The sequence below is a fragment of the Adiantum capillus-veneris genome, chromosome 18, assembly GCF_014529385.1.
Source record: "Adiantum capillus-veneris isolate H3 chromosome 18, ASM1452938v2, whole genome shotgun sequence".
NCBI lineage: Eukaryota > Viridiplantae > Streptophyta > Polypodiopsida > Polypodiales > Pteridaceae > Adiantum > Adiantum capillus-veneris.
Genome location: NC_140948.1, coordinates 12,768,179 through 12,791,250, shown reverse-complemented (window position 1 = coordinate 12,791,250; position 23,072 = coordinate 12,768,179). Strand labels below are relative to the sequence as shown.

Here is a 23,072-nt window from a genome sequence, read left to right as displayed (position 1 = left end):
CGCACAACTTGCTATAGTTTGTGAGAGAGAGGAGGGGTCGTGAAGCAAAAAACCTCCATGACTTCAAGGATTTCCCTTGCAATGCCATAGGTGTTGCATACCGAAAAGCTCTCCATGCCTCCCTCCTCCATGCAAGTGGGCTTGGCTTGCCCACGCCATAGCCACCTCCATGCACATGCAAAAGTGGCTCTTCCATGACTTGTCCTTTATAGAAACTAGCTGCTTTGATACTTTTGAAAGGATGAGGGGACCCCAAGCATGCTTATTCTCCACCCAACCACCTCCTTTTATACGCCACCTAGCCCATCTTTAGGAGCCCTTGAACCACATGCCTAGCCAACCTTGCATGGGGGGGTCGTGCCCCCCCTTGGTCCTATAGGCCCTTCTCTTTACAATAATTATTTGTGGTAATCTTGATAATATTGAGTGATGAATGCTTCTTTTCTCTACCCACCATCACCAAAACCAGCTTTTTACATCCCCCAATCATAAGAGGGAATTATAAAAAAGAGAGGGAATTTTTGGTAGGATACATACTTTTTCTTTGCCTACATACTTTCAAACAAACAAAGTTCTCAACCATTACCGGTTCTACTTTCACCATCCTACTGCATGCTCACGTAAGTGACTGCTTCAGTTGGAGTATACAAGCTGCCATCAACAAGCACATCCACTCTTTCTCTCAGATATTGAGTGTAAACCTTTAGCTTACACTCTATATCTAACCAATCTCTAAAGCCAAACAGACTAGCATGCACCCCTATGGGCATAGATACAATGTCCTACATAGGACTCCCTAGCACATGCTAGTCATGTTATGGACACATGCTATAGATTGCAACTCACATGCTACTTGCCCCCTACCATATGTGGTGCATATGCCTCTCACCTTATGTAAGCTCAAGATGGAAGGTGACATAAGGCCACTATGCTAAGCTTTTTATCTCTCTCAATTCTTTAATCAATCAAGTGAGTTTGATTCTATTGTATTCAGTGCTCTATCTAGTCTACTTACTCTCTATTGCTATGGTACTTACAAAAAAATGAATGCCACATTGGTTTATCCACCACAACTCTTACATCCTTCTTGGACAACATTTTTTCCTGAAAGGCAGCCCCACATCACTTAGTAATTGGGATCCCTACCAAAGTCCGCAATAGCAAATGTGTACGTATATTTCACCCCACAACTTGTGACTTTAATGTTCTCAAGGAGTCCCATGGGTTTTGAAATCTTTTCATCAACTAGGTGAAGGACCATCCTAGTCTCTATCATGCTTTTCTCCCTTGTTTTTCCACATCTCTTGTAGCTATGCTTACTCATGCCGCCCTAGTATCCAATATTGTTGCGACCTTTTGCTTGTTGAATTCTAATGAGGGGATTGCATTTCCTTCTTTGTCATTGTTTTTTTAGAATAATTTGTGAGCTAGTATTGGCTTTTGCATTTTGCCTTTCCTTCACTGTCCTAGTTTCAAGAACGGATGGTCAAGCCCGAGTTCTTCACAAAATTAGTGATTGTTTTTAGGTTTTCAAATGAGTTAGGTCTTATCTTCAATAAATCCACCAAAGAAAGAGTGTATGTTACTAGGACTGGCAGTCAACTCTTTTGCAGTTGACACGTGCACTATTTTTTATTCAGCCTCATACTCTCCTAAGTATTCATGAAGTGTCTGCAGATAGAGTGTTTGCATCACTCTCACTATCATTGTCCTCCTCTAGGAGGTCTTTAATATATAGTCTCATCTTAACAAATGTGGCGTATTCTTTAGAGAAATCAAGGATTCAAAGGATGGAGGAAATGGAGTCTCTTTGTCACCCTTATTTCTCACATGTTCCCACAACTCATCGGCCATAGCAACCAACTTTAGAATGTTTTGCTCTTTCTTTTTTAGCTCCTCGTGATGTGTAGCAGGCACTAGATTTGTAGGAGAAAAGTTTCATGCTCGCTCATCATAGAGAGTTGGCCAAGGATCCCTAGCTAAGGAATTTTCAATGCACTCCCTTCCAACGATGCGCTCCTCGGGAGCTATTTTTTTACTTGAGGTAGCCTTTGATTGTGCCTCATCAAAGTCGGGTATTTCCATGGTTATGACTTTGGCTTACATTTTGGACCCACTCAATTTAGACTCTCCTTAGTTTTCCTCTTGTTCAATTATTGTATACGACAAGGTTGCTCGCTTGAATTTCCAATTGTATGGGCTCAATCGTATCTTGTGTTGTCTCAATCAACTTTCTGTTGAAGGAAAACCTCATAGATGCCTGAGAGACTCTAGGCTTCTGCGTAGTTCGTCCTTGGGGTGGCATGACAATGAACTCAAGGTGGAGTCCCATATATGTTTCCAACACTATATCAGCTCTATTATCATTCCCTTTATCTTGAGTTTTCTTTTTGAATTTGGAACCTAGTGTGTGATGTCTACATTTGTATTTCCTTTGTGACTTGGGAAAGAGTGAAATAGGAGCGTGAGATCTTTGATGTGAGCTCTCTTTGACATAGGAACATTGCATAAAATTGTCCACCCAACCATACGCGCACATCTTACATAGACTTGGCATGGTTGTTCACACTTGGATCGACATAACCCAAGCCTAGGTGTCTCGGGGTACACACCTTTGTAGCTGTCCTTTGTAGCTGTCTAGGCCTCCTCAAAACCCATGTGGACTCCATCCCCTCATCCACGTTGTGCCCTACACACCTATCTGTGCATGTCGTATGTGCTCCTTGGTCTCTATACATTACATGACATTGCCCCCTTCTGAAGCAAAGTTTATGTCCTCGTAAACATCCTTGGGCCCCTAAAGAGAGAAATCCATAAGGTAAAATACTCTATTTGCTTGAGTTAAACCTTAGAACTCCTTGCTTCTTTCCTTGTGAGTTCTCTCTATGAGAGAGAAGCAAAGTTTATGTCCTCGTAAACATCCTTGGGCCCCTAAAGAGAGAAATCCATAAGGTAAAATACTCTATTTGCTTGAGTTCAACCTTAGAACTCCTTGCTTCTTTCCTTTTGAAGCAAAGTTTATGTCCTCGTAAACATCCTTGGGCCCCTAAAGAGAGAAATCCATAAGGTAAAATACTCTATTTGCTTGAGTTCAACCTTAGAACTCCTTGCTTCTTTCCTTGTGACTTCTCTCTATGAGAGCTCTATAGTTCTTTAGTGAGTCCACGGCTGGAATTGGTTTTAGACCCTTGATGGCAGCCCTTAACCTTTTTTAAGTTCGTTTTGACTTGCAATTACCTTGCACTTCTATTCTACAAACCTTAAACCAAGCATCCCATACTACTTGGTTGGACAATATAATTCCCTCCTCTTAGCTAATTGTCATCTACTATCTGTAGAGATCTTTAAACCACTCGCAAGGTGAGACCTCAAGAGATATACATCTTTGACCTTCTATTGTTAACTTTCTTGTTCCAAGCCAATATACCTCTTCTTCCCATTAAGTGTGCACACATTCCAAGTTGGGAATTGAACATTCAACCATAGGTGAATAGGGTTAGTAAGTCTCTTATCTTATAGTATGTCATTGGGAAGAATGATGTCTTTTCCTTGATACTTTACATTGAGCTCTTAATTGGTTGCTAGTCTTTAGCCCTAAGTTTTTACACTTAGTTAGGGCTACTACTAGGGTAACTTGAATCTTCCCTTACTCTCTTCTCTTCTTACTCTTCATCCCTTAAGGACGTTATTTATCCTTAGATTAAAGTTCATTGTTAGGTGTAACAACCTCTTGGACTTCACTTTCTACCTTTGTGATGGAAGTTGAGCACAAAAATGTATCCAAAGTGCTCTTGGATGGAACCATGCATTCCGTACCATACAGATTCATTCAAGGTCGCTTTGTTGACAAAATATTTTAAGGATCACATATCCTATTCATTAAGACTAGTATCCAAATCACAAGCAATAAAGACTTGGTAACATGGTGTGTGATCCTTTGTCTTTTTGTTCTTTTAATCATTTGTATTGAATTGGGACTAATTCCTCCCAAGATGACAATCTAAGATGCCTCTATCATTTGAGTATTCAAAAATGAGGGATAAACGCAGATGGGTGACTATCCCCACCAGCTGTCTACTACACGAGGCTCAACCAAGCTCGCCATGCACTAACCACCAATCACCAGATCCTTTGATATCTTAGGTAGCCATGTCCAACTACCTTTGCATCATTACCTATCTCATCATTGGTAGTAACCTCGCAGAGTCTAGTAATATATGTGTTTTTTTTTTGCTCTACTAGGCCATCTTGTTGAAATGTTCCATGTATCGTAAATTGTATCCAATAGGACTCAAATAAGTGATAAGTTTTCTTATCATCGATAGATTGGAAAGCTTTAAGTTTTGATTTTAATTGGTTTCCTACTAATGATGATTGATAGTCATGAACAACTATAAGGATTGAGTATTGTTGTCTTATCGTTTAGGAAAGATATGATAGTAAATCTCGTAAAGTCATCTATGAATATCATGAAATACACTAGGTTGCTAATAGACTTTTGAATGGGGCCATAAGAGGTGTAGTGTTTGCTTGGTTCTTTCTTATGGATAGTTTTATCTATATATGGCCTTCACATAGTGAAATGTGGCTTTCGAAGGGTAATTTAAAAACGGTCTCAACTACCTTTGCATCATTACCTATCTCATCATTAGTTATAACCTCGCAGAGTCTAGTAATGTATGTGTTTTTTTTTTTTGCTCTACTAGGCCATCTTGTTGAAGTGTTCCATGTATCGTAAATTGTATCCAATAGGACTCAAATAAGTGATAAGTTTTCTTATCATCGATAGATTGGAAAGCTTTAAGTTTTGATTTTAATAGGTTTCCTACTAATGATGATTGATAGTTATGAACAACTATAAGGATTGAGTATTGTTGTCTTATAGCTTAGGAAAGATGTGATAGTAAATCTCGTAAAGTCATCTATGAATATCATGAAATACACTAGGTTGCTAATGGACTTTTGAATGGGGCCATAAGAGGTGTAGTGTTTGTTTGGTTCTTCCTTATGGATAGTTTTATCTATATATGGCCTTCACATAGTGAAATGTGGCTTTGGGAGGGTAATTTTAAATGGTTATTTTAAACGCTTATTGGGATGTTGCATTTTGGGTGGGTTAATATTTCATAATTGAAAGTGCCATAAGATAGTGGGGAATTATGCATCTTCCTCACTCATAGTTGAATGACCGTCTTGTAGAATTGGAAAATGTGTTGAGCACAAAAATGTATACAAAGTGCTCTTGGATGGAACCATGCTTTCCGTACCATACAGATTCATTCAAGGTCGCTTTGTTGACAAAATATTTTAAGGATCACATATCCTATTCATTGAGACTAGTAGTAGCCAAATCACAAGCAATAAAGACTTGGTAACATGGTGTGATTCTTTGTCTTTTTGTTCTTTTAATCATTTGTATTGAATTGGGACTAATTCCTCCCAAGATGACAATCTAAGATGCCTCTATCATTTGAGTATTCAAAAATGAGGGATAAACGCAGATGGGTGACTATCCCCACCAACTATCTACTACACGAGGCTCAACCAAGCTCGCCATGCACTAACCACCAATCACCAGATCCTTTGATATCTTAGGTAACCATGTCCAACTACCTTTGCATCATTACCTATCTCATCATTAGTTATAACCTCGCAGAGTCTAGTAATGTATGTGTTTTTTTTTTTGCTCTACTAGGCCATCTTGTTGAAATGTTCCATGTATCGTAAATTGTATCCAATAGGACTCAAATAAGTGATAAGTTTTCTTATCATCGATAGATTGGAAAGCTTTAAGTTTTGATTTTAATAGGTTTCCTACTAATGATGATTGATAGTTATGAACAACTATAAGGATTGAGTATTGTTGTCTTATAGCTTAGGAAAGATGTGATAGTCAATCTCGTAAAGTCGTCTATGAATAACATGAAATACACTAGGTTGCTAATGGACTTTTGAAAGGGGCCAGAAGAGGTGTAGTGTTTGTTTGGTTCTTTCTTATGGATAGTTTTATCTATATATGGACTTCACATAGTGAAATGCGAGGGTAATTTGAAACAGTTATTTTAAACGCTAATTGGGACATGTGTTGCATTTTGGGTGGGTTAATATTTCATAATTGAAAGTGCCATAAGATAGTGGGGAATGATGCATCTTCCTCACTCATAGTTGAATGCCCGTCTTGTAGAATTGAAAAATGTCCAACCAACTAGGTAAAACAACATATGTTCATGAAAGAACTAAGTGGCAATTCCAATACAAGTGAATGCCCATAAAATTTAGATTCTTGGCACTAGTTCAGCACAAATTTAAATTAAATGCTACTTGTATCATACATTGCATATAAGAAAACCCTCTTTATATGTTTAAATATGCTAGCTAGAGGGTCTTTCAAAAATATAACCTTGGATTTTAGATTTTATCATGATCAAGAACTATCTATACTCATCAAGTGAACCTTGCAAGACTATCATAAATTTTACAACTTCTTACCATACTTCTCAAACTGATAATGATGGATGATAACGTGTACTTATATTGCCATTCCCGATGTAATGTAAGGACATGTCACGCTTGTTTCTAGTCATGTAGAGCCAATGGGGAACATCATCAAAGAGAATGCTAGAGAGTCAGAAGTGTAAAAGAGGGTAATGCAGAGAGAATCGTTTCATTCAACTCATTAATTGAGTTGTGTTTTGCTGGACTGTTTGTTACCGTCACTCAATCTGCTCCTGAGAGGCTGATCCGGACAAGCACACATGCAGCTAGGGGGACACTAGATCCTCATGGGATACTCACAACACTACGTAGTCAATGTCAGGAAATTTCTCTCTTTATGGGTTTCCTAAAATAAAAAAATTGAACTAATGTTTAATAACTTTTCGTCAAAATCTAGTCCGCCTTTTTCCTTTTCCCCAAAGGATAGCATGTCGAAATTTAGATAACCATGAACATAACACATTACAAGGCCTTCTTTTGTGCTCTCCTCTTGCACATTGGAACTGACATTGCCTATTCCCGCTCCTCGATGATGTCTATCTAAAAGATAAATTATTATCTTCAAGTAGCCAAAAAACCGTACTTAAAAACAAAGTATATATGATTGATGGGACGCAATAATTAGTAAAGCTCGCTCTCGCTTGAACAAAATGGAAAATTGCAAACAAAGCCTCGCATCGCAGCTCTCGCTGTCTTTTAAATGAATTGAAGAATTGGGACGATAAATCATTTCTCTCCTGGGAACAAATCTCTAAACACAAACCAAAATCTCCATGAAACTGACGGGGTTATGTCAGAGCACCAATATCCAGCATGATATAACAGCCACAAGCATGGAGTATCCCAGACAAAGGGCAAGCGTGGTTGCAGCCGTAGATGCCTCCTTACTTAGTGTTGTAAAAGCCCTGCGGTCAAAATATCAAACGTTAGAAAGTAACTCCAACTCTATGCAAGGAACTCAATGAGAAAGAACCCATAAAATTTGTCCTAGACCCTCCTCTCCGACAGGAAACCGCTAATTCAGTCCTTCCTGGGAGCAGTGCAAGCTTTCATGCAACAAAAACGGTCCACATAATTGATGTCTAGATCTGAAAGTAGAGTAAGTTATGGACAATGTTGCTACAAATCAGTACTCAACCTCAGATTGAGTCTGCGCCAGGCTCCAGCTATCATTCAAATGAGAGCAGGGGCTACATACGGATATCCTAATGCTTAAATTACCACGTAATCCCCCCCCCCCCAATCCGTACATAGCCCTTGCTCTCATTTGAACGATAGCTGGAGCCTGGCTCAGACTCAATCTAAGGTTGAGTACTGATTTGTAGCAACGTTGTCCTTAACTTACTCTACTTTCAAATCTAGACATCAATTATGTGGACCGTTTTTGTTGCATGAAAGCTTGCACTGGAGCGGCTTAAATTACCACGTAATATTATAAAATCCCCCCCCCCCCCCCCCCCAAAAAAAAACCCCAAAATGGAAAAAAACAACGGAAGAGCCGCTCATAAATCTTTCAAAATGGGAAATAACACTCACGTCTTCTGCATATTTGCCAGCCGACCGCAATAAATGACATTATCTGGCACAGGCGCTTCTGTCTTGTTCGTGTTATCAGGGTTGTATACTCGTATATACATCTCTTGCCCGAGATACCAGTTAGGTAGTAATTGTGAGCGGACGTTCCACATTCCAACATTGTCAAGCGATACAAATACTGCTGTCCACGAATGGGGAAAAACCTGCAGAACCATGGAAAAACCTATCATAAGGTGTTTGTTGAATGTGAAAAACGTGTGTAAAAGGATCCAACATCTCTTACAACCTGCGTGGTGGATCGAGCCACACCATCCCACTTATTATAGTCCCCTCTGTCTGACTCGGTCCATGTTCCAGACCCAAACCTACCCAAACAATGCCAACATCAGATACTCACACTCACTCTACAAGCAGATCGTGGTGGCCAGAACTTAATCTCCATACCCAACGATGAAGACGGCATAGCCATCCATATGGTAACTCTGCACTTCATCATCGTCATTCTGAAAAACGATTTCTAAAAAGCCTCTGTAACCTCCAGACATGACAGATGGAAGCAGGCTTGGTGAATGATTCAAAGGTTTTGAAGGAAAAGCATCTAGTGTGAAGACTCCTGTCAGATTATAGTAGTCAGCTAGCTTAAGGGGTGTCTTCGGAGCTTGATAGGACACATCATTCAAGGCATATCGGGTGACTCCTTTTATGGTAGTTTTGCTTCCACGAAGCAGTAGTGTCTGTGTCACATTGATCTGCCCATAATGGAAAGAACCCTGAGGATTGGGGCGAGCTGCACCTGCAGTCAAGTTCCACCTGCACATCCACCTTGGTGTAAGAACACTAAAGTATCACGAAGGGCAACATTTTGGAATGGCGACAGAAGATGAATGCTATGCTCCCTGACCTGATGGAACGTGCTTGATTCACAGACCAGTTGGGATCATATTGATCATCTGGAGGAGGGGGCAGTGGACCAGATGCTCGACCTTTCGAGTTGGCGTAGTGAAGGATGGCTACACCAGTAACACGAGCCCATTTGGTTGCATTAACGAACCGTGCACTCGCAACAATGTAGTAGTCTGAGCTAGCATTTTGATCCATGGTGACCAAAAAGGAGTAACTCTGGCCAACATGGATATCCACACCCGAAGAATAGTTCTGCTGAGAAACATAAGACCCTTCCGTCTCCACCATCATCAGGTTGTGGTTCTGAATTCTAAAATTCAAAGCTGTGGAGGTTCCAACATTGGACACTCTAATTCTGTAGGTCTTGCCTACACAAACAAAATCAACAGAATCAGTGACGACCAAATAACCATCACAAAACCAAACAATTGGACAACCGACGAACACCTGATTCCACGTTAAAGGTCTCCCAAAGAATTCCTTTGGGCACTAACGTGCTGTTGTAGGGGTACGGGCCTTTTCCATTTGTAAGTACTCCATCAGGCATGCCTAACGAGTGACCTTTGTCAAGTTTTCCCCGCAGGGCCTGTCATAGTCATATTCAAAATTCATCTTTGTCCAAAAGATCAGACATACTGAGGTCGCTCTTACAGAAATAGGCTCACCTTGTGACCAGCATTGTACCAGTCGCCTATCATCATAGTAATGTCTCCATCAGGAAGTCCAAATGGCACTGCAATTACTGCACGATTAGTGATTGTGAGCCCCCCATAACCGCCAGATGCTCTCTGAAGGCTTAGAGACGGAAAATAAAAGAAACTTCCGATCTGATCTTTGACTTGAAAATTATATGTCCAATTCCATTTTGGGGGGATGGGGCAATTTGTTCCTGAAACGCCGTCCTGCCACGACGTTCTCCTCTGTTGGACACCGTTCCTGCCAATTACCCAGCAGCACAACAAATGAGAGAGACATTCCGAAAATGCTGAAAAGTTCAACCCTAGAAATCACTTCTGTTAGAAAAGGACCATTAATACGTTCTTAGAAGATCTGGAGTCATTAAGGGCTGCTGCGTTTCCGAACCTTCCTGTCCGCAGACTTAGTTATTGATCATGCACCCAACGTGTGTGAACAAAATCTTCAGCAAGTCCAACATGATGTGAGAACTAGACATACAAAAGAATCTGTCGTTTTCCTCACCATGTCAGCAAAAGATCCTCGTCCAAACTGTTAAGCACATTGATGGCAAGGTTAAAGTTGGTTGTGGAGTTGATAATCGGACCCGGGAACTGACCGTTGATGGCGATTACCTGCAGACAACCATGCAAGGAGAGAGACATTTTACGACGCGCTACAACATCAAAAGCTAGCCTATCGAGAATGCGACACTCACACTGCGTCACCTGCTGTTTCACACCCAACGGTGCCACCGTAATGTAGGACACGTTCCATTCCAAGTTCAAGAAAGGATCAAGCGCACTCGAGAGGGAGCTGAAAACAAACGACAGGAAAAGCAGGCTTGCAAGGCCCATGGCTCCTTTCCACGCCCAGATGGAACTCTTGCCAAGTAAGCAGTTGCAAAAGAAGATGTCACTGCAGTATCTGTCGTTCTTACATTGTGTTGCAGCAGAAGCTTGATTTCACATGGGGGAGGCGGCAAATGTAGTTGCCAGAAAATCCGTTTAGCCGGCAAGTGAACGGAAAAAGAGGAGGCGGGAGCCGCGGGGGGGGGGGGGGGGGGGGGGGGGGGGGGGCGGTTTTTGGGGGATTTAGCACCTGCTGCAGGTCTAGGGGGAGAGGAGAGAGCTCAGTTGTGGATCGGATCAAAAGAGGTTATGACGGAAACGATGGCACCTGCTATCCACCTCATGAGGAGCCTCAGCCTAGCTAGAAAGAGGAGAGGAGGAGAAGGACGAAGGGGAAGGGGGCAGGGGGGGGGTGGCCGCAGAATAGAGCCAGTAGTAGAGTGTAGTGTAGGAGTGTGGCCTGGAAGAAGGATGAATCGAAGAAGGGCCAACAAGTCACTGACTGCTATGAGCTCTCCCCGCTTCTTGAGTAGGCTAGGGATGGGTGTGTGTGAGTGAAGAAAGAGATCGAATGTGTGACTGAGACTGTATGAGCTGTTGGGAGGAAAAAAAACTCGGCGCTTTCCCCTCCTCAAATTGAGCCACTTTTTCATCCAAGACAGGAAGAAAGTGGCTGTGTTCACTGTCCACAGTTCTCCCCTCACCTACCTACCTCACAATTTACAAAGGAGGGCGGCTCGCTCAGCGCAGGGCCTGTAGGGGTTTAGGGTGAGAGCGATGACTCCTCATGACTCGACGAGTTTGGAGAGCCGATGAAGTGGCGGAGGAGCCAAATTTAATGGATAAAATTTGGCGATTGGCAGGCAGGCGGCTCTCTCTGAGAGTCACGTGCAGAGAGCTTAATGCGGGTGTGGAGGAGGCTTATTTGTTGTTATTATTCTAAAAACCAGCTAGACCTACAGGTATCACTAAAACTGATCGCTACATAGCTACACGGCATCAAGAGCGGCAACGGGCATTTCGACAGCAACGGCCACACTCACAATTTTCCAGCTCGCTTGCTACCTAGACTCCTATAGATAGGTCTAGAGGTAAAGCGAAATTGTAATGAGAGAAACCAGTGGACGAGGAAACCCACTGCCGTCTCACTTAGTTATTAGAGCTTTTACACACTGCCCATCTTGTGCCCGTTCATTTTGGGTATGTGCACACGGCCTTGCCCAAACAACTTTAATATTAATCTCTGCACTAATAGCTTTACAAAATCAGTGCAGGCTGATATGTCTTACACACCGCCTTGCCCAAACAACTTTAATATTAATCTATGCACTAATAGCTTTACAAAATCAGTGCAGGCTGATTGGTTGAGTGCCACTTTTCCAACACGAGGACCCCGGTTCTACCCCCGCCCAACGTTGGACAAGGAATCTCGACTATCCAAAATCTTGGGCGGCCCTGATTTCGTGCATCCAACCTCCTTGTGCCAGTTGGCTACAACACAAGCCTACCCAAGGTTGGGCAGCCGGTGTGTAAAGGCCTATAGAGGACTCCCCCATAGGCCCGCATCCAACAAGTTTTGCACCAACTTTGTTGGTGGATGTTTCAACCACCCTCCACATCAAAGAAGCACCTTTTTACAAGCTGGTGCATGTATCCTACACACAAAAACCTACCAAATTATGCACAACTATTGTCAACTAAAGGTGATCATGCTCATTAACAATTGTGACTTGCTAATCTTATCGACCTATGGGGTTGCCATTTTGGTATGCACTGCTGTCGCCCTCCACAATTGAGGAGGTTGGAGCTAATGGGAGCCCTCTGATTAGGGCGGGTTCATATTATATGTTTCATTGTGTGTGACTCTATACTACTCTATTACGGAGTCGGTAGGGGAAGGGTGATACCTGGCAACAAATGCAAAGTCTAGCCAAGTCTCTCTCTCTCTCTCTCTCTCTCTCTCTCTCTCTCTCTCTCTCTCTCTCTCTCTCTCTCTCTCTCTCTCTCTCTTTGTGTGTGTGTGTTGAGCGCATTGCAGTTGAGGTCCATCTGTGGTTTGCATCATGCTCTTACAATTGAAGTTGATTGGCCAGGTTGAGAGCATACAGGCTGCTCTCAAGTACTGAAAAGCACAAGATGAGTATTCAATTTGTGCCTTCGATCGAAATTATGAGAAAATCTTGCATGTTTTGGTTTCTTGCTTCAAGATATCAGATTGGACACACGACTCTTAAGGTTGTAGCATATGGAACCTACCACCAACAAATACAACTCAAAGTTTGATTTCTTCGTGCAACCAGCTGCATCGCCAGTTGCCACTAGAGGAGGCCGACTCAAAGTGGTAGTCGGACACATGTAGATTTCATGTGAGTTTTCATGAGCTCTACATGTGCTTCACAAATTAATGGACATGCTCCAGTCACAGTGCTCCGAGCTAGACCTTTTCTGCTTCCTTGCTTAAGCAGCCCACCTGATCATATGATATTTGCTCATCATTGCCATTAGTACGACCGTCACCATCACCTCAATTCACATCTCTCTCTCTCTCTCTCTCTCTCTCTCTCTCTCTCTCTCTCTCTCTCTCTCTCTCTCTCCTCTCTCTCTCTCTCTCTCTCTCTCTCTCTCTCTCTCTCTCTCTCTCTCTCTCTCTCTCTCTCTCTCTCTCTCTCTCTCTCTCTCTCTCTCTGTGTTCACCTGCTCCTGCCCGCGCCCTGCTGCCCCCTCGCCCTGTCTGCCTGTGCCGCCTGCTCCTACCCGCCTACTTTTGCCCGTGCCCTGCTACTCCCTCGCCCTGTCCGCTGCCCCCTCGCCCTGCTCGCTGCCCCCCCGCGCCCCCCTTGCCCTGCTCGCACGCCGCTATGCCCACCTGCTCCTGTCCGCGCGCTGCTTTGCTCGCTTGCTGAGCCGATGTGCCGCCTTCCCTCGCCCTGTCCGCTACCCTGCTCCATCGCTGCCCCCTCGCCCTGCTCGCGGCCCCCTCGCCCTGCTCGCACGCCGTTGTGCCCACCTACAGCCCCGCTATGCCCACCTGCTCCTGCTCGCGCGCTGCTTCGCCTGCCAGCTGTTGAGCCGCTGTGCCGCCTCCCCTCACACTGCCTCTGCAGGCCCCCCCCCCCCCCCCCCCCCCCCCCCCCCCCCCCCCCCCCCCCCCCCCCCAAATTTTTTAACGTGTAGGATGTCCCCCCTTCTTCTACGCGTAGTTTTTTTATTATTATTTATTTAAAACCCCCCCTCCCCCATTCTCTTTACCATACCTTACCCCCCCTCTCTCCCCCTCTCTCTCGTCCGTAACTATCGACGCCCCTCTCTAGTCGTATCGCCTCACTCGCCGCTAGTGTGGGTGTACACGCGTCTTCTCCCTTGCGGACGGCTCCCCCACTCGCCCAGCTACCGCGCCTGCTGCTAGTGTGGGTGCACACGTACATCTAACCCCCCCCTTGCGGACGGTGATCAAGCATGAGGAAGATGAACGATAAAGCCGACCCCCTAGAGGATGCCATTCAAAAATGCAAAGAGGAAATGACGGAGACCATTACCAAAATGAACCGCAATCTCTGGGGTACAATAAACATGCTCGAAGGACGCGTGTTGATCCAAGAGAGCAAGATAAGCATGCTGGAAGACCGAGTGACGACCCAAGAGGAAGAGATCGCGTCACTCAAGAAAGATCTCGCCGAAGCACGATCAAGAAACACACTGGAAGAGGGCGAACTGCAACCCTCAGTAATCGAAGGAATCAACACGATCAAGGAGCAAGTACGGGCCATCCAAGAGGGAGAAGAGCAGCACAAAGAAATGACGACTTCTTGGGTAGATGTTCTTACCAAAACTCAACAGAAGGCGGACGAAGCCGAGAAATGGATCAAGGTGGCCAAGAAAGGGAAAGGCAAGGAGATAACGCCCACGTCCACACCCAGCAACATCATTAATCAGACACTTGAGGAGGAGCAGAGGAGAAGGGTGCGTGCTTTACATGTGAGAATTTGCGGTCTTAAAGACAAAGGCAATGTGGACGAAGAAGTAAAAGAACTCACAGCCTTGATGGGGATTCATGAGCCGACGCACACAAGGGCATGTAGAGTGGGCAACATAAAGAAAAATGGAAGCAGTGGAGAAACCTCAAAAGAAAGAGCACTCATCCTCCGTTTTCCCTCCATGGAAGCAAAGAAGTCCTTCTTGAAGAAAAGACCAACTCTTAAAGAGACTGGCATCTTTCTCGGGGATGATCTCACCCTCTCGTAGATCGCTCATATGCAGGAAGTAATGCCGAAGATTAGAGCGGCAAGGGGAAAAGGCAAGATCGCTTTTATCGAGACGGAAAAGTGGTAATACTAGAGCGACGCTCCACATGACGGTGCGAGACTTATGGGACCACACTCAAAGAAGCTGCCTGGAACTGCAATGGATCTATGCGTCTTGATGTGGGAGCTTTTGAGGATAGCTTTACTGGAAGAGACATCATCTTTTACTCTGAGACACACCAGGCCCCTGGGCAATCCATGCCACACATACGTGGATACAAGTGGGAGACAGCCTATAGACAGGAGACACGCTCAAAGCACAGAGGGCGGGGCTCGGGGGGAGTGGCAGTGTTATTCAGAGAGGATCTGCAGCCACTGATACACATAGCCCGCAGGGACGAGCAAGCTAGGTACATGTGGGTGAGACTGAAAGCAGAGACAGGCAGATACCTCTATCTAGCTATTTGCTACTTTCCCCCGAGTACATCAGTTTATGCATTACCCAGAGGACAGTCCCCTTTCTCTATTTTGGATGATGACATATGGGAGTTCTCTAGGGATGGTGACATTATCATCCTAGGGGACTTCAATGCTAGGACTGCCCATCACCAGGCAGTGTTTTATGATACTTCAGAGGAGATGCTAAGAGAGCTAGATGTAGCAAAGACGGGCCTTTCCAGACTATCACACGATGTGGAATATACTGAGTATGGGCGACACCTAATAGACATGGGTACTGCACATGGACTGGCCATCTTGAACGGCCTACAAATATTTCCTGCTATCTGCGAGAGGTTTTACATGCTTCCCAGACAGACATGGAGCCAACAATGTGGACTATGTCATGGCACAACCGAATCTCATCTCTAGTATCCACGATCTCACAGCTGGGCCCAGACCAGTCGGGGTGGTAGTGGATCATGCTCTGGTGTCGATGACCATCTCCTTCCAGTTCAGTGTAGCACACAGGCCACGAGTAGCAGCCCCCACTCACTACACATTCACACGGGAGACGGATTTTGTATACATGGACGGAATCTACAGACGCCTATGCACTGAGGACCCAGGACGACCTCTAGAGGAGCTAACTACTATACTGACACAAACATTACATGAGCCAGCAGTAGAAGCATACCCACACACCAAGCCTGAGCAGAGCCGCCAATCAGGGAGCATGCCTCAGAACAGCTGGTACGATGAGGAGTCCGCCAGACTAGAGCCAGACTTCAGAAGGAGGTGTTGTTGAGGGACGTCACTCACAGACAGTCACATAGATTGACTTCCGACGCCTGGTGCGGCGGAAGAAGAGGGCTTTTTTGGCTTGACTCGAGCAGGATCTATATCAGCTATTCTTGAGTCAGGACTCGCGTGAGGCGTGGCGGCTTTTTCATGAGCAGTCCCCCCCCCCCCCCCCGCTATTTCCTCTGCAGAGACCTGGGGTCAGTACGCATCATCTTTGTACACAGTACCTGGACAGCTACCCCTCCCCGACCCCCCCGATCCATGCCCACACGCATGTGTCTTTTTCACCGTTGAGATGGTGAAGAAAGCTATTGGACAAGATGAAGATTTGGAGAGCATATGATCATGACGGCCTAGTCACTGAGCATTTCATGCATGCCAAAGACCTACTAGCAGAGCTTCTAGCAGTTATGTTTAACCGTGCCATGTGTGAGGGCCTACCGGACACTTGGAGCCTATCTACAATCGTACCTATCTTCAAATCAGGAGACCCCATGGAGCCTGGGAATTATCGCACTATTATGATTGGGCACACACTGGCACGGTTGTATGCATCCATTCTTGAGCAACATCTGAGTAGATGGGCAGAGAGGGAGGGAATACGTGCAACTGGGCAGGCAGGATTCAGGAGAGGCTTCTCTACTCTTGACCATATCCTGACACTCAGGGCCATCATCGAGGAAGGCAGATCTCATGGGAGACGGATCTATTGTAGCTTTGTGGACTTCCGCAAAGCTTTCGACACAGTACCCAGAGCTAGACTGATGCGCAGACTACAGGAAATGGGAGTACCCACAGAACTCATTTGGGGGACCATGGCATTGTACACATCAGTTGTAGGGCATGTACGCACCCCTGAGGGACTTTCTACACCGGTTCACTCCACTATTGGGGTGAAGCAGGGCTGCCCGCTCTCTCCTACTCTTTTCGGTATGTATGTGGATGAGGTTTCTGACTACATTGACACCGATGGAGATAAAGGTGCTTAGTTGGCAGGGACATGGATTCCACTTTTGTTATATGGTGATGACATAGTGTTGATCTCCGAATCCCCAGAGGGAATGCAACGTCAATTGGATGCTTTGCATACGTTTGCCCACGAAAGTGGTTTGTCTGTCAACCTGGGTAAAACCAAGGTTAAGGTGTTTAATACAACCCCACAGTGGATCAGGAGGTCAGCACCTACATTCACATACGGCCAGGAGACTGTGGAGTACACAAACGCTTACACTTACCTTGGAGTGGTTTTTAGCGGACCTGCATTCTCACTCAGAAGAGCAGCTCAGATCGGACTTACTAGAGCCCACGCAGCAATGGGTAGATTGGAAAGGATGTGTTCACAGGTTCAATTTCAGGAGCCCCGGACGAAGCTCTGGCTCTTTGACACCTTGGTGGCTTCAACATTGCTCTATGGAACTGAGATATGGGGACCTTCACTCGATCACCACGGGAGGCCGAGTCGCACAGACGGATGGGGGAACATGGAGAAACCTCTCATCTCTATGATCTCGCAGCTCATTAGAGCCAAGGCATCAGTACCACGAGCCATTATCCAAGCAGAGCTAGCCGCCCCCCCACTAGTGGTGGAGGCGCTCACCAGATCAGTCTCCTTGATAAACCGCACATGGGAACTTCCTAGAAACAGATATGCTCGCATAGCACTTGAATCCTCTCGACATTTAGCCATACAAGGAGATACAACATGTTGGTATGGGGAGATGACATCATGGTTTCACGCACATGGGTTCAACATCGACAGGCTGCCACCATTCCATTACTCATTGGATGCACCATCTCTCACTCTTACACAGTCAGAGATCACCAAGCTCATCCGCCAAGACCTGACCCAGCTAGACACCAGGAGGACATGGATACAACCAGCACAGGAATTGGGCACGAAGATGGCTTTCTACAGAGACCACCTTCTCCAGCTTACGGAAGATGGTTTTGTGACGAGACCCAAATACATGGATACCCACTTGTCTCATGGGATACGATGTGCTATTGGCAAGTTACGCACATCCTCTCACCAGTTGCTGATCGAAACTGGGAGATACAACGGAGTACCAGCAGAAGACAGGACATGCCCCTTGTGTAACATGGAACCTGAGACAGAGCTACACTATACATGCCGCTGCCCCATCTACTACGAGATATGAGGCCGATTCCATTGCTTGTTCTGAGAGGGTTTTGGACCACTCTCAAGAGTCATGGGATACGAAGATCAGAGACGTCTGGGTTTGTTCTTGCTCGAGTTGTGCAAACACAGAGATAGCCTGATGAATGGAGAGGCTAGCCAGTCTCAAAGACGGATCACAGACTTTTTTAAAGCAGACACGGGACAGCCCGCAAGAGCCACTCCCACAGCAGAGCTCCTCCTCGTCTCACACCAGAGGCACACTGATTGACCGAGCGATTGAATTGGGGAAATCCAGGCGCCCGCCGACTGCAAAGAACTACACAGCATCGACAGAGGCTACGACAGAAAATTCGGAGCACGTTGGCCAGGCATGCACGACGCCCGGTCAGACTACTAACCATGGAGGAAATTGATGAGATTCGCCAACGACCGATGATAGATCTCTTGTGATTCAGCTATCCCAACAAGCCGCCCATTTTTTGCTTAGTTTTTTGCTTGGCTCACATCGACCAAGTTAGGACCCCATAGTATATATCTTTGTTTTGTACTTTTGTTAGGTTATTTTGTTACTCTGACTTTGTATCAGATCCACCACTTTGTAACTTTCGGGTCTCATAGGTCATTATGGCCTTTTGAAGACGTTAATATAACATTTCAATATAATATAACATTTCATTTCTCTCTCTCTCTCTCTCTCTCTCTCTCTCTCTCTCTCTCTCTCTCTCTCTCTCTCTCTCTCTCTCTCTCTCTCTCTCTCTCTCTCCACAAAAGAAAGGAGATCGGCTATGGATGCCAAATTTAAGCTTGCATAGCCGAATCACTTTAATAGAGTATTACCATATACATGTGGTAGTGGTGTGTGTGAACACACTAGGACCGCCGAAGCATTTTTTTCCCTCTTAGGAGGTTTTTTCCCTCGTGCATTATATACATGCCCATCACTCTAGGGCTATCTATCTTTCCATTGCACACTAAGTAATACACTCTCTGTTATGTGCCTTGAGCTTCCTTCGTCTTCTCCAAGCTGTGTGAGTTTCTTGCTTCCCTAATTCCAACAATTGGTATCAGAGTAGGTTACGTCCTCCTGGGCTTAGTCGCCAGTAGCTCCAGCATACACGTGCTCACTTTCTCCAATTTCTGTGGGTTTGGCGAGGGTTCGCAGGTCGACAAATTTTTTCTTGGGAAAGCTCTAAGAGCTTAGTTTGCTCAGATTTCTGATTCGGGCTCATTTCGACCTCTGTTTCCACTTCAGCCAGGTCTGCACATGCAATTTTGTCATTTTGTGCATAATTTTTGTTAGTGTCATTTACTGCATAACAGGTCCCATACAGTCTACTACGGGTTGTGCTATATAACACGTGCTGGTCTCACTCAGTTCTCCTCATTTTGGGCAGTTTTCACATCAGGTGCAAGCATTTTCCATGGCTGACAACAACACAAATGTGTTCATATGTTTTAGATGGGGACAATTACCCTATGTGGGCTTACATGATGCAACATGTACTTGTGTCAAAGAGAGTTTGGAACATTGTGCAGGGCGCATTGATATACGTCTTGGTACTGTGGATGCAGGTGATGTTGAGGATGCTCCAAGTTTTGCTGCCATGGTTGCAGCTGTTAGAGCTGTTTTGCCTGTGGCTTAGCAGGCTCGTTGGGATGTAAGAGATGCGCATGCTCATGCATTGATTGCATTATCTGTGAAGTGCACTATCACTCCTCACATCCGTTCAGTAAAATCTACAAAACAGGCTTGGGATATTCTAGCAGGTCTTTATGCAAGCCACAATGAGGCTAAAATTGCTTGGCTGCATAAGAGCCGGAATCGAAGATTATGCATGAGGATATAATCTAATATCTACCTAACCCAGATGATTTTCTCATATTAAACGATCATTTAATATGGGAAGATAAAAGGGGAACAAGAGTTAGGATATAGATATGTGCTTCTACACCTATCTCAACAAGGGACCAAAAGGAGAAATGGTTGCATCTCAATAGGGGTCCAAAAGGAGATGGTCTACCAAAGAGCAATGTGCAATAAGTGCTTCTAGACTTATCTCAGCAGGGGACCAAGAGGAGAGATGGTTACATCTCAATAGGGGTCCAAAAGGAGGTCTCTATCAAAGAGCAACGTGCATCTAATGGAGCTTAAAAGACCTTAGGGTTAGCTTCATTAAAGACCTCCAAAGGTTAGTGTTAAAAGTCCTTAGACCTTAGGCAAGCTAGGGTTGTGCTTGAGGTGGGAACCCAGCCTAAGCTTGAGGTGCTTGTCATGCTTGGTGACTAAGGTGCTTGTCATGCTTGATGAGTAAGGTGCTTGAGGTGCTTGTCGTGGTTGCTGACTAAGGTGCTTGAGGTGCTTGTCATGCTTGATGAGTAAGGTGCTTGAGGTGATTGTCATGCTTGATAAAGAAGGTGCTTGAGAAGCTTCACATGCATGGGGGGTAAGGTGCTTAAGTCAAAAAGAGACCCTACAAAGGAGGGGAAAAGCCCTAAAGTTAGGGGAATCTTTGACTTAACCTTCCACTCACCCAAAGGGAACCCCTTTTCAAGGGGCACATGGACAAATGTCAAGCTCTCCCTATGATTAGCCACATGGTGTGCTTGAATCTTATTGGCTTGGCTAAAGAGGGATCCAATGAGCTTCTAGTTCAATTCAACATATATCTAGATATTTTCAAGTTCAAAGAGGTAAGAAGGACACTTGTCCTAATGCTACCCATGTTGCTTGAAATGCATTGTGCATGATTGGCTAGGCTTAAAGGGGTCCAATGAGCTTCAAGATTGAGCTACAAGGAGGGGTAGACCAAAGCAAGCAAGGGGTGTGCTTGGGGGTATACACTCTCTCACACACTCATTTTCTACACATTCTCACTTGGTGAAAGTGGAAGAACTCCATCTCCTTCTCCAAGCTTGTTGAGAAGTTGAGAGCCTACACCAACACTCTTGGCTATGGAATGCAAATCCAACCAAGAGCCATGCTTCAATGCTTAAGCTTGCCATCTTCTCCATCTTCATTACTATGCTATTATGTATGCTAGCAAGAAAAGTGATAATAAGCGAGGAACTATTTCTTTCTCCTATGAATGATTCTTCTTCCTCTTCCCTACCCTCATTCCTCGCTAGCTCTCTCCACCTTCGAAGGTGTTTGAGGCCTTGGGACTGAGGTCGGAATGCTTAATGCTTTTTTTATGTTATGCTCGTGATGTAAAAATCTTTCCACCTTCATAGCATCACCAAGGTTACAAGGAACACAAAGATTGTATTATACGAAGTCTCTCTTTATGGGAGAATCTATAATACAAAAACCTATTGGAGGGGCGACCGACTTCCACATAAATCCGGTCCTCAAATGTTGTCAAGTTCTCTAATTCTCTCTCTCTCTCTCTCTTGCAAAACTATTGTTCATGCCAAGTTAATTAAGTATAATGGTTATGTTGCTACCGCTAATTAATTTCACCCTCTATGTTCTCAAAGTAGTCTCATAAAAATGCTCCCTTTAATTCTCTTAATTTCGCTAGTCTCAAAGTTCATGGGCCATTTCCATTACATTGGTATCAGAGCTATTGGTTTCTCTTTTCTTGCTTAAGAAGAGAGGTCCTTAAGTTGTCCATGAAAGGTTGGGCATGTTTATTGCAATAGGGTAAGTGGGACAGGGATCTATTATCTTGGTTGAGAAGGACATCGAGGTACACCGTTGGGAACTATAGTCTTAATAATGGAGTCTCTTAGGGCTTGCCATTGGCTTAACCATTATTGAGCTACTAGCAAGCTCAACAGGAACTATAGTCAACCGATCAATGTTAGACCCTCTCCACTAGTCTTTGCAATCAACAGTGTCTAAACCACGGGTGTGGCTGTTTGAGAACTAATTTTGAAATATAAAGAAGAGTAGTGACTAAGGTTTTTGAGGGTACCAAAGCACAAAGTATTTCTCTACATAAGTATAATTAGCATGGTTGACAATGACCAAGAGAGTAGAATGAACATTGATAACTTTGATCTTACACATGAAGGTGCTAATGATAATGCCCCCATATTTGTTAATTATCTTGTTACTAGGTTGCAACAAGCTATGGGAAACCTTCCTTTGCAAGCCGAAGTTACTCACAACTTCGTGCTTGTGGGATTTTCCTTCCTCTCTAGGAGGAGAGAGAGATTAGGAGGCCTCTTGATGAGACTCCCATAAGAGAGGAGAAATCCAAAGAATGAGAAAGAAGCAAATCCCTAAGTTCCTCTAAAGATATGGCTCCACAAAGACGGTGGTCTAGACGATCTCCAACTCCTCCTAAGAGGAAATAGTCAACCCACAGTCCTTCTCCTCGTCACTCCAAAAGGGAAGAGAGGAAACAAAGGAAGAAAAGTGTAAGAAAGAGGTCAGCCTTTTCTCCCTCTTCTTCACCTTCCTCCTCTTTCGACGAAAGCAATAGCTATTCTCATAGAGAATACAAGAGGGGAGGACATCGCAAATCTTACCTTGCATGGCGAAGGTCACAAAAGCTCAAGAAGTTCAAAGAGGGAGGAAAGAGTATCTCTTTTCTCACCTATGATGGCAACTTTGGTACTACCAACAAAGTATTGGCCTTCATCCAACAATTTGATGCGGCCTTTGGAGACGAGGGCTTCATGAAGTCCTCCAAGCTACATCATGTAGCTATGCACTTCCAAAAATCTACTCGTCAATGGTGGGCTAGCCTTCGTGGCAACAGCGAAGCCCCAAAGACATGGAAAACTCTACGAGTTTCCATCATGAAGCAATTCCTTGCAAAGGATGCAAAGGACAAAGTGCTTACCAAATGGCGGAGTTTGAAGCTTCTCTCTCGTGAGTCTATCCACAAATATTTTGGGATTTACATCTCAAGGCTACTACTGTCTTTCAAAAAATAGACTGTGTCGAGCAAAAGCAACAATTATGTGCGGGATTACCTGAAGAAATGGCTGAGTATGTCAACTTCCAACGGCCTGATTCTATCACAGAAGTAATCCCCA

At 44.6% G+C, this 23,072-nt stretch overlaps 1 protein-coding gene across 1 annotated transcript; it reads right to left on the bottom strand.

The window, feature by feature from the left end:
• Positions 1 to 7,116: 7,116 nt before the first annotated feature.
• LOC147435244 (monocopper oxidase-like protein SKU5) lies at positions 7,117 to 10,672 on the bottom strand. The gene is made up of 9 exons (XM_086488332.1): positions 10,338 to 10,672; positions 10,135 to 10,244; positions 9,600 to 9,870; positions 9,382 to 9,520; positions 8,933 to 9,302; positions 8,476 to 8,841; positions 8,318 to 8,396; positions 8,032 to 8,234; positions 7,117 to 7,400 (listed from the first exon to the last, which is right to left on the bottom strand). Exons 1-9 carry the CDS (start codon positions 10,464 to 10,466, stop codon positions 7,289 to 7,291), a joined length of 1,779 nt encoding a protein of 592 aa, XP_086344458.1. The 5' UTR covers positions 10,467 to 10,672; the 3' UTR covers positions 7,117 to 7,288.
• Positions 10,673 to 23,072: the final 12,400 nt, after the last annotated feature.

What these genes read in the sequence shown, in the direction of transcription:
- LOC147435244 (XM_086488332.1), bottom strand. Translation starts at nt 10,466, where the DNA reads ATGGGCCTTGCAAGCCTGCTTTTCCTGTCGTTTGTTTTCAGCTCCCTC. An exon ending in GACCTTTAACGTGGAATCAG is followed by an intron (nt 9,303 to 9,381) that starts GTGTTCGTCGGT and finishes TTGTTTGTGTAG; the next exon opens with GCAAGACCTACAGAATTAGA. An exon ending in CTGGCAAATATGCAGAAGAC is followed by an intron (nt 7,401 to 8,031) that starts GTGAGTGTTATT and finishes TTTTGACCGCAG; the next exon opens with GGCTTTTACAACACTAAGTA.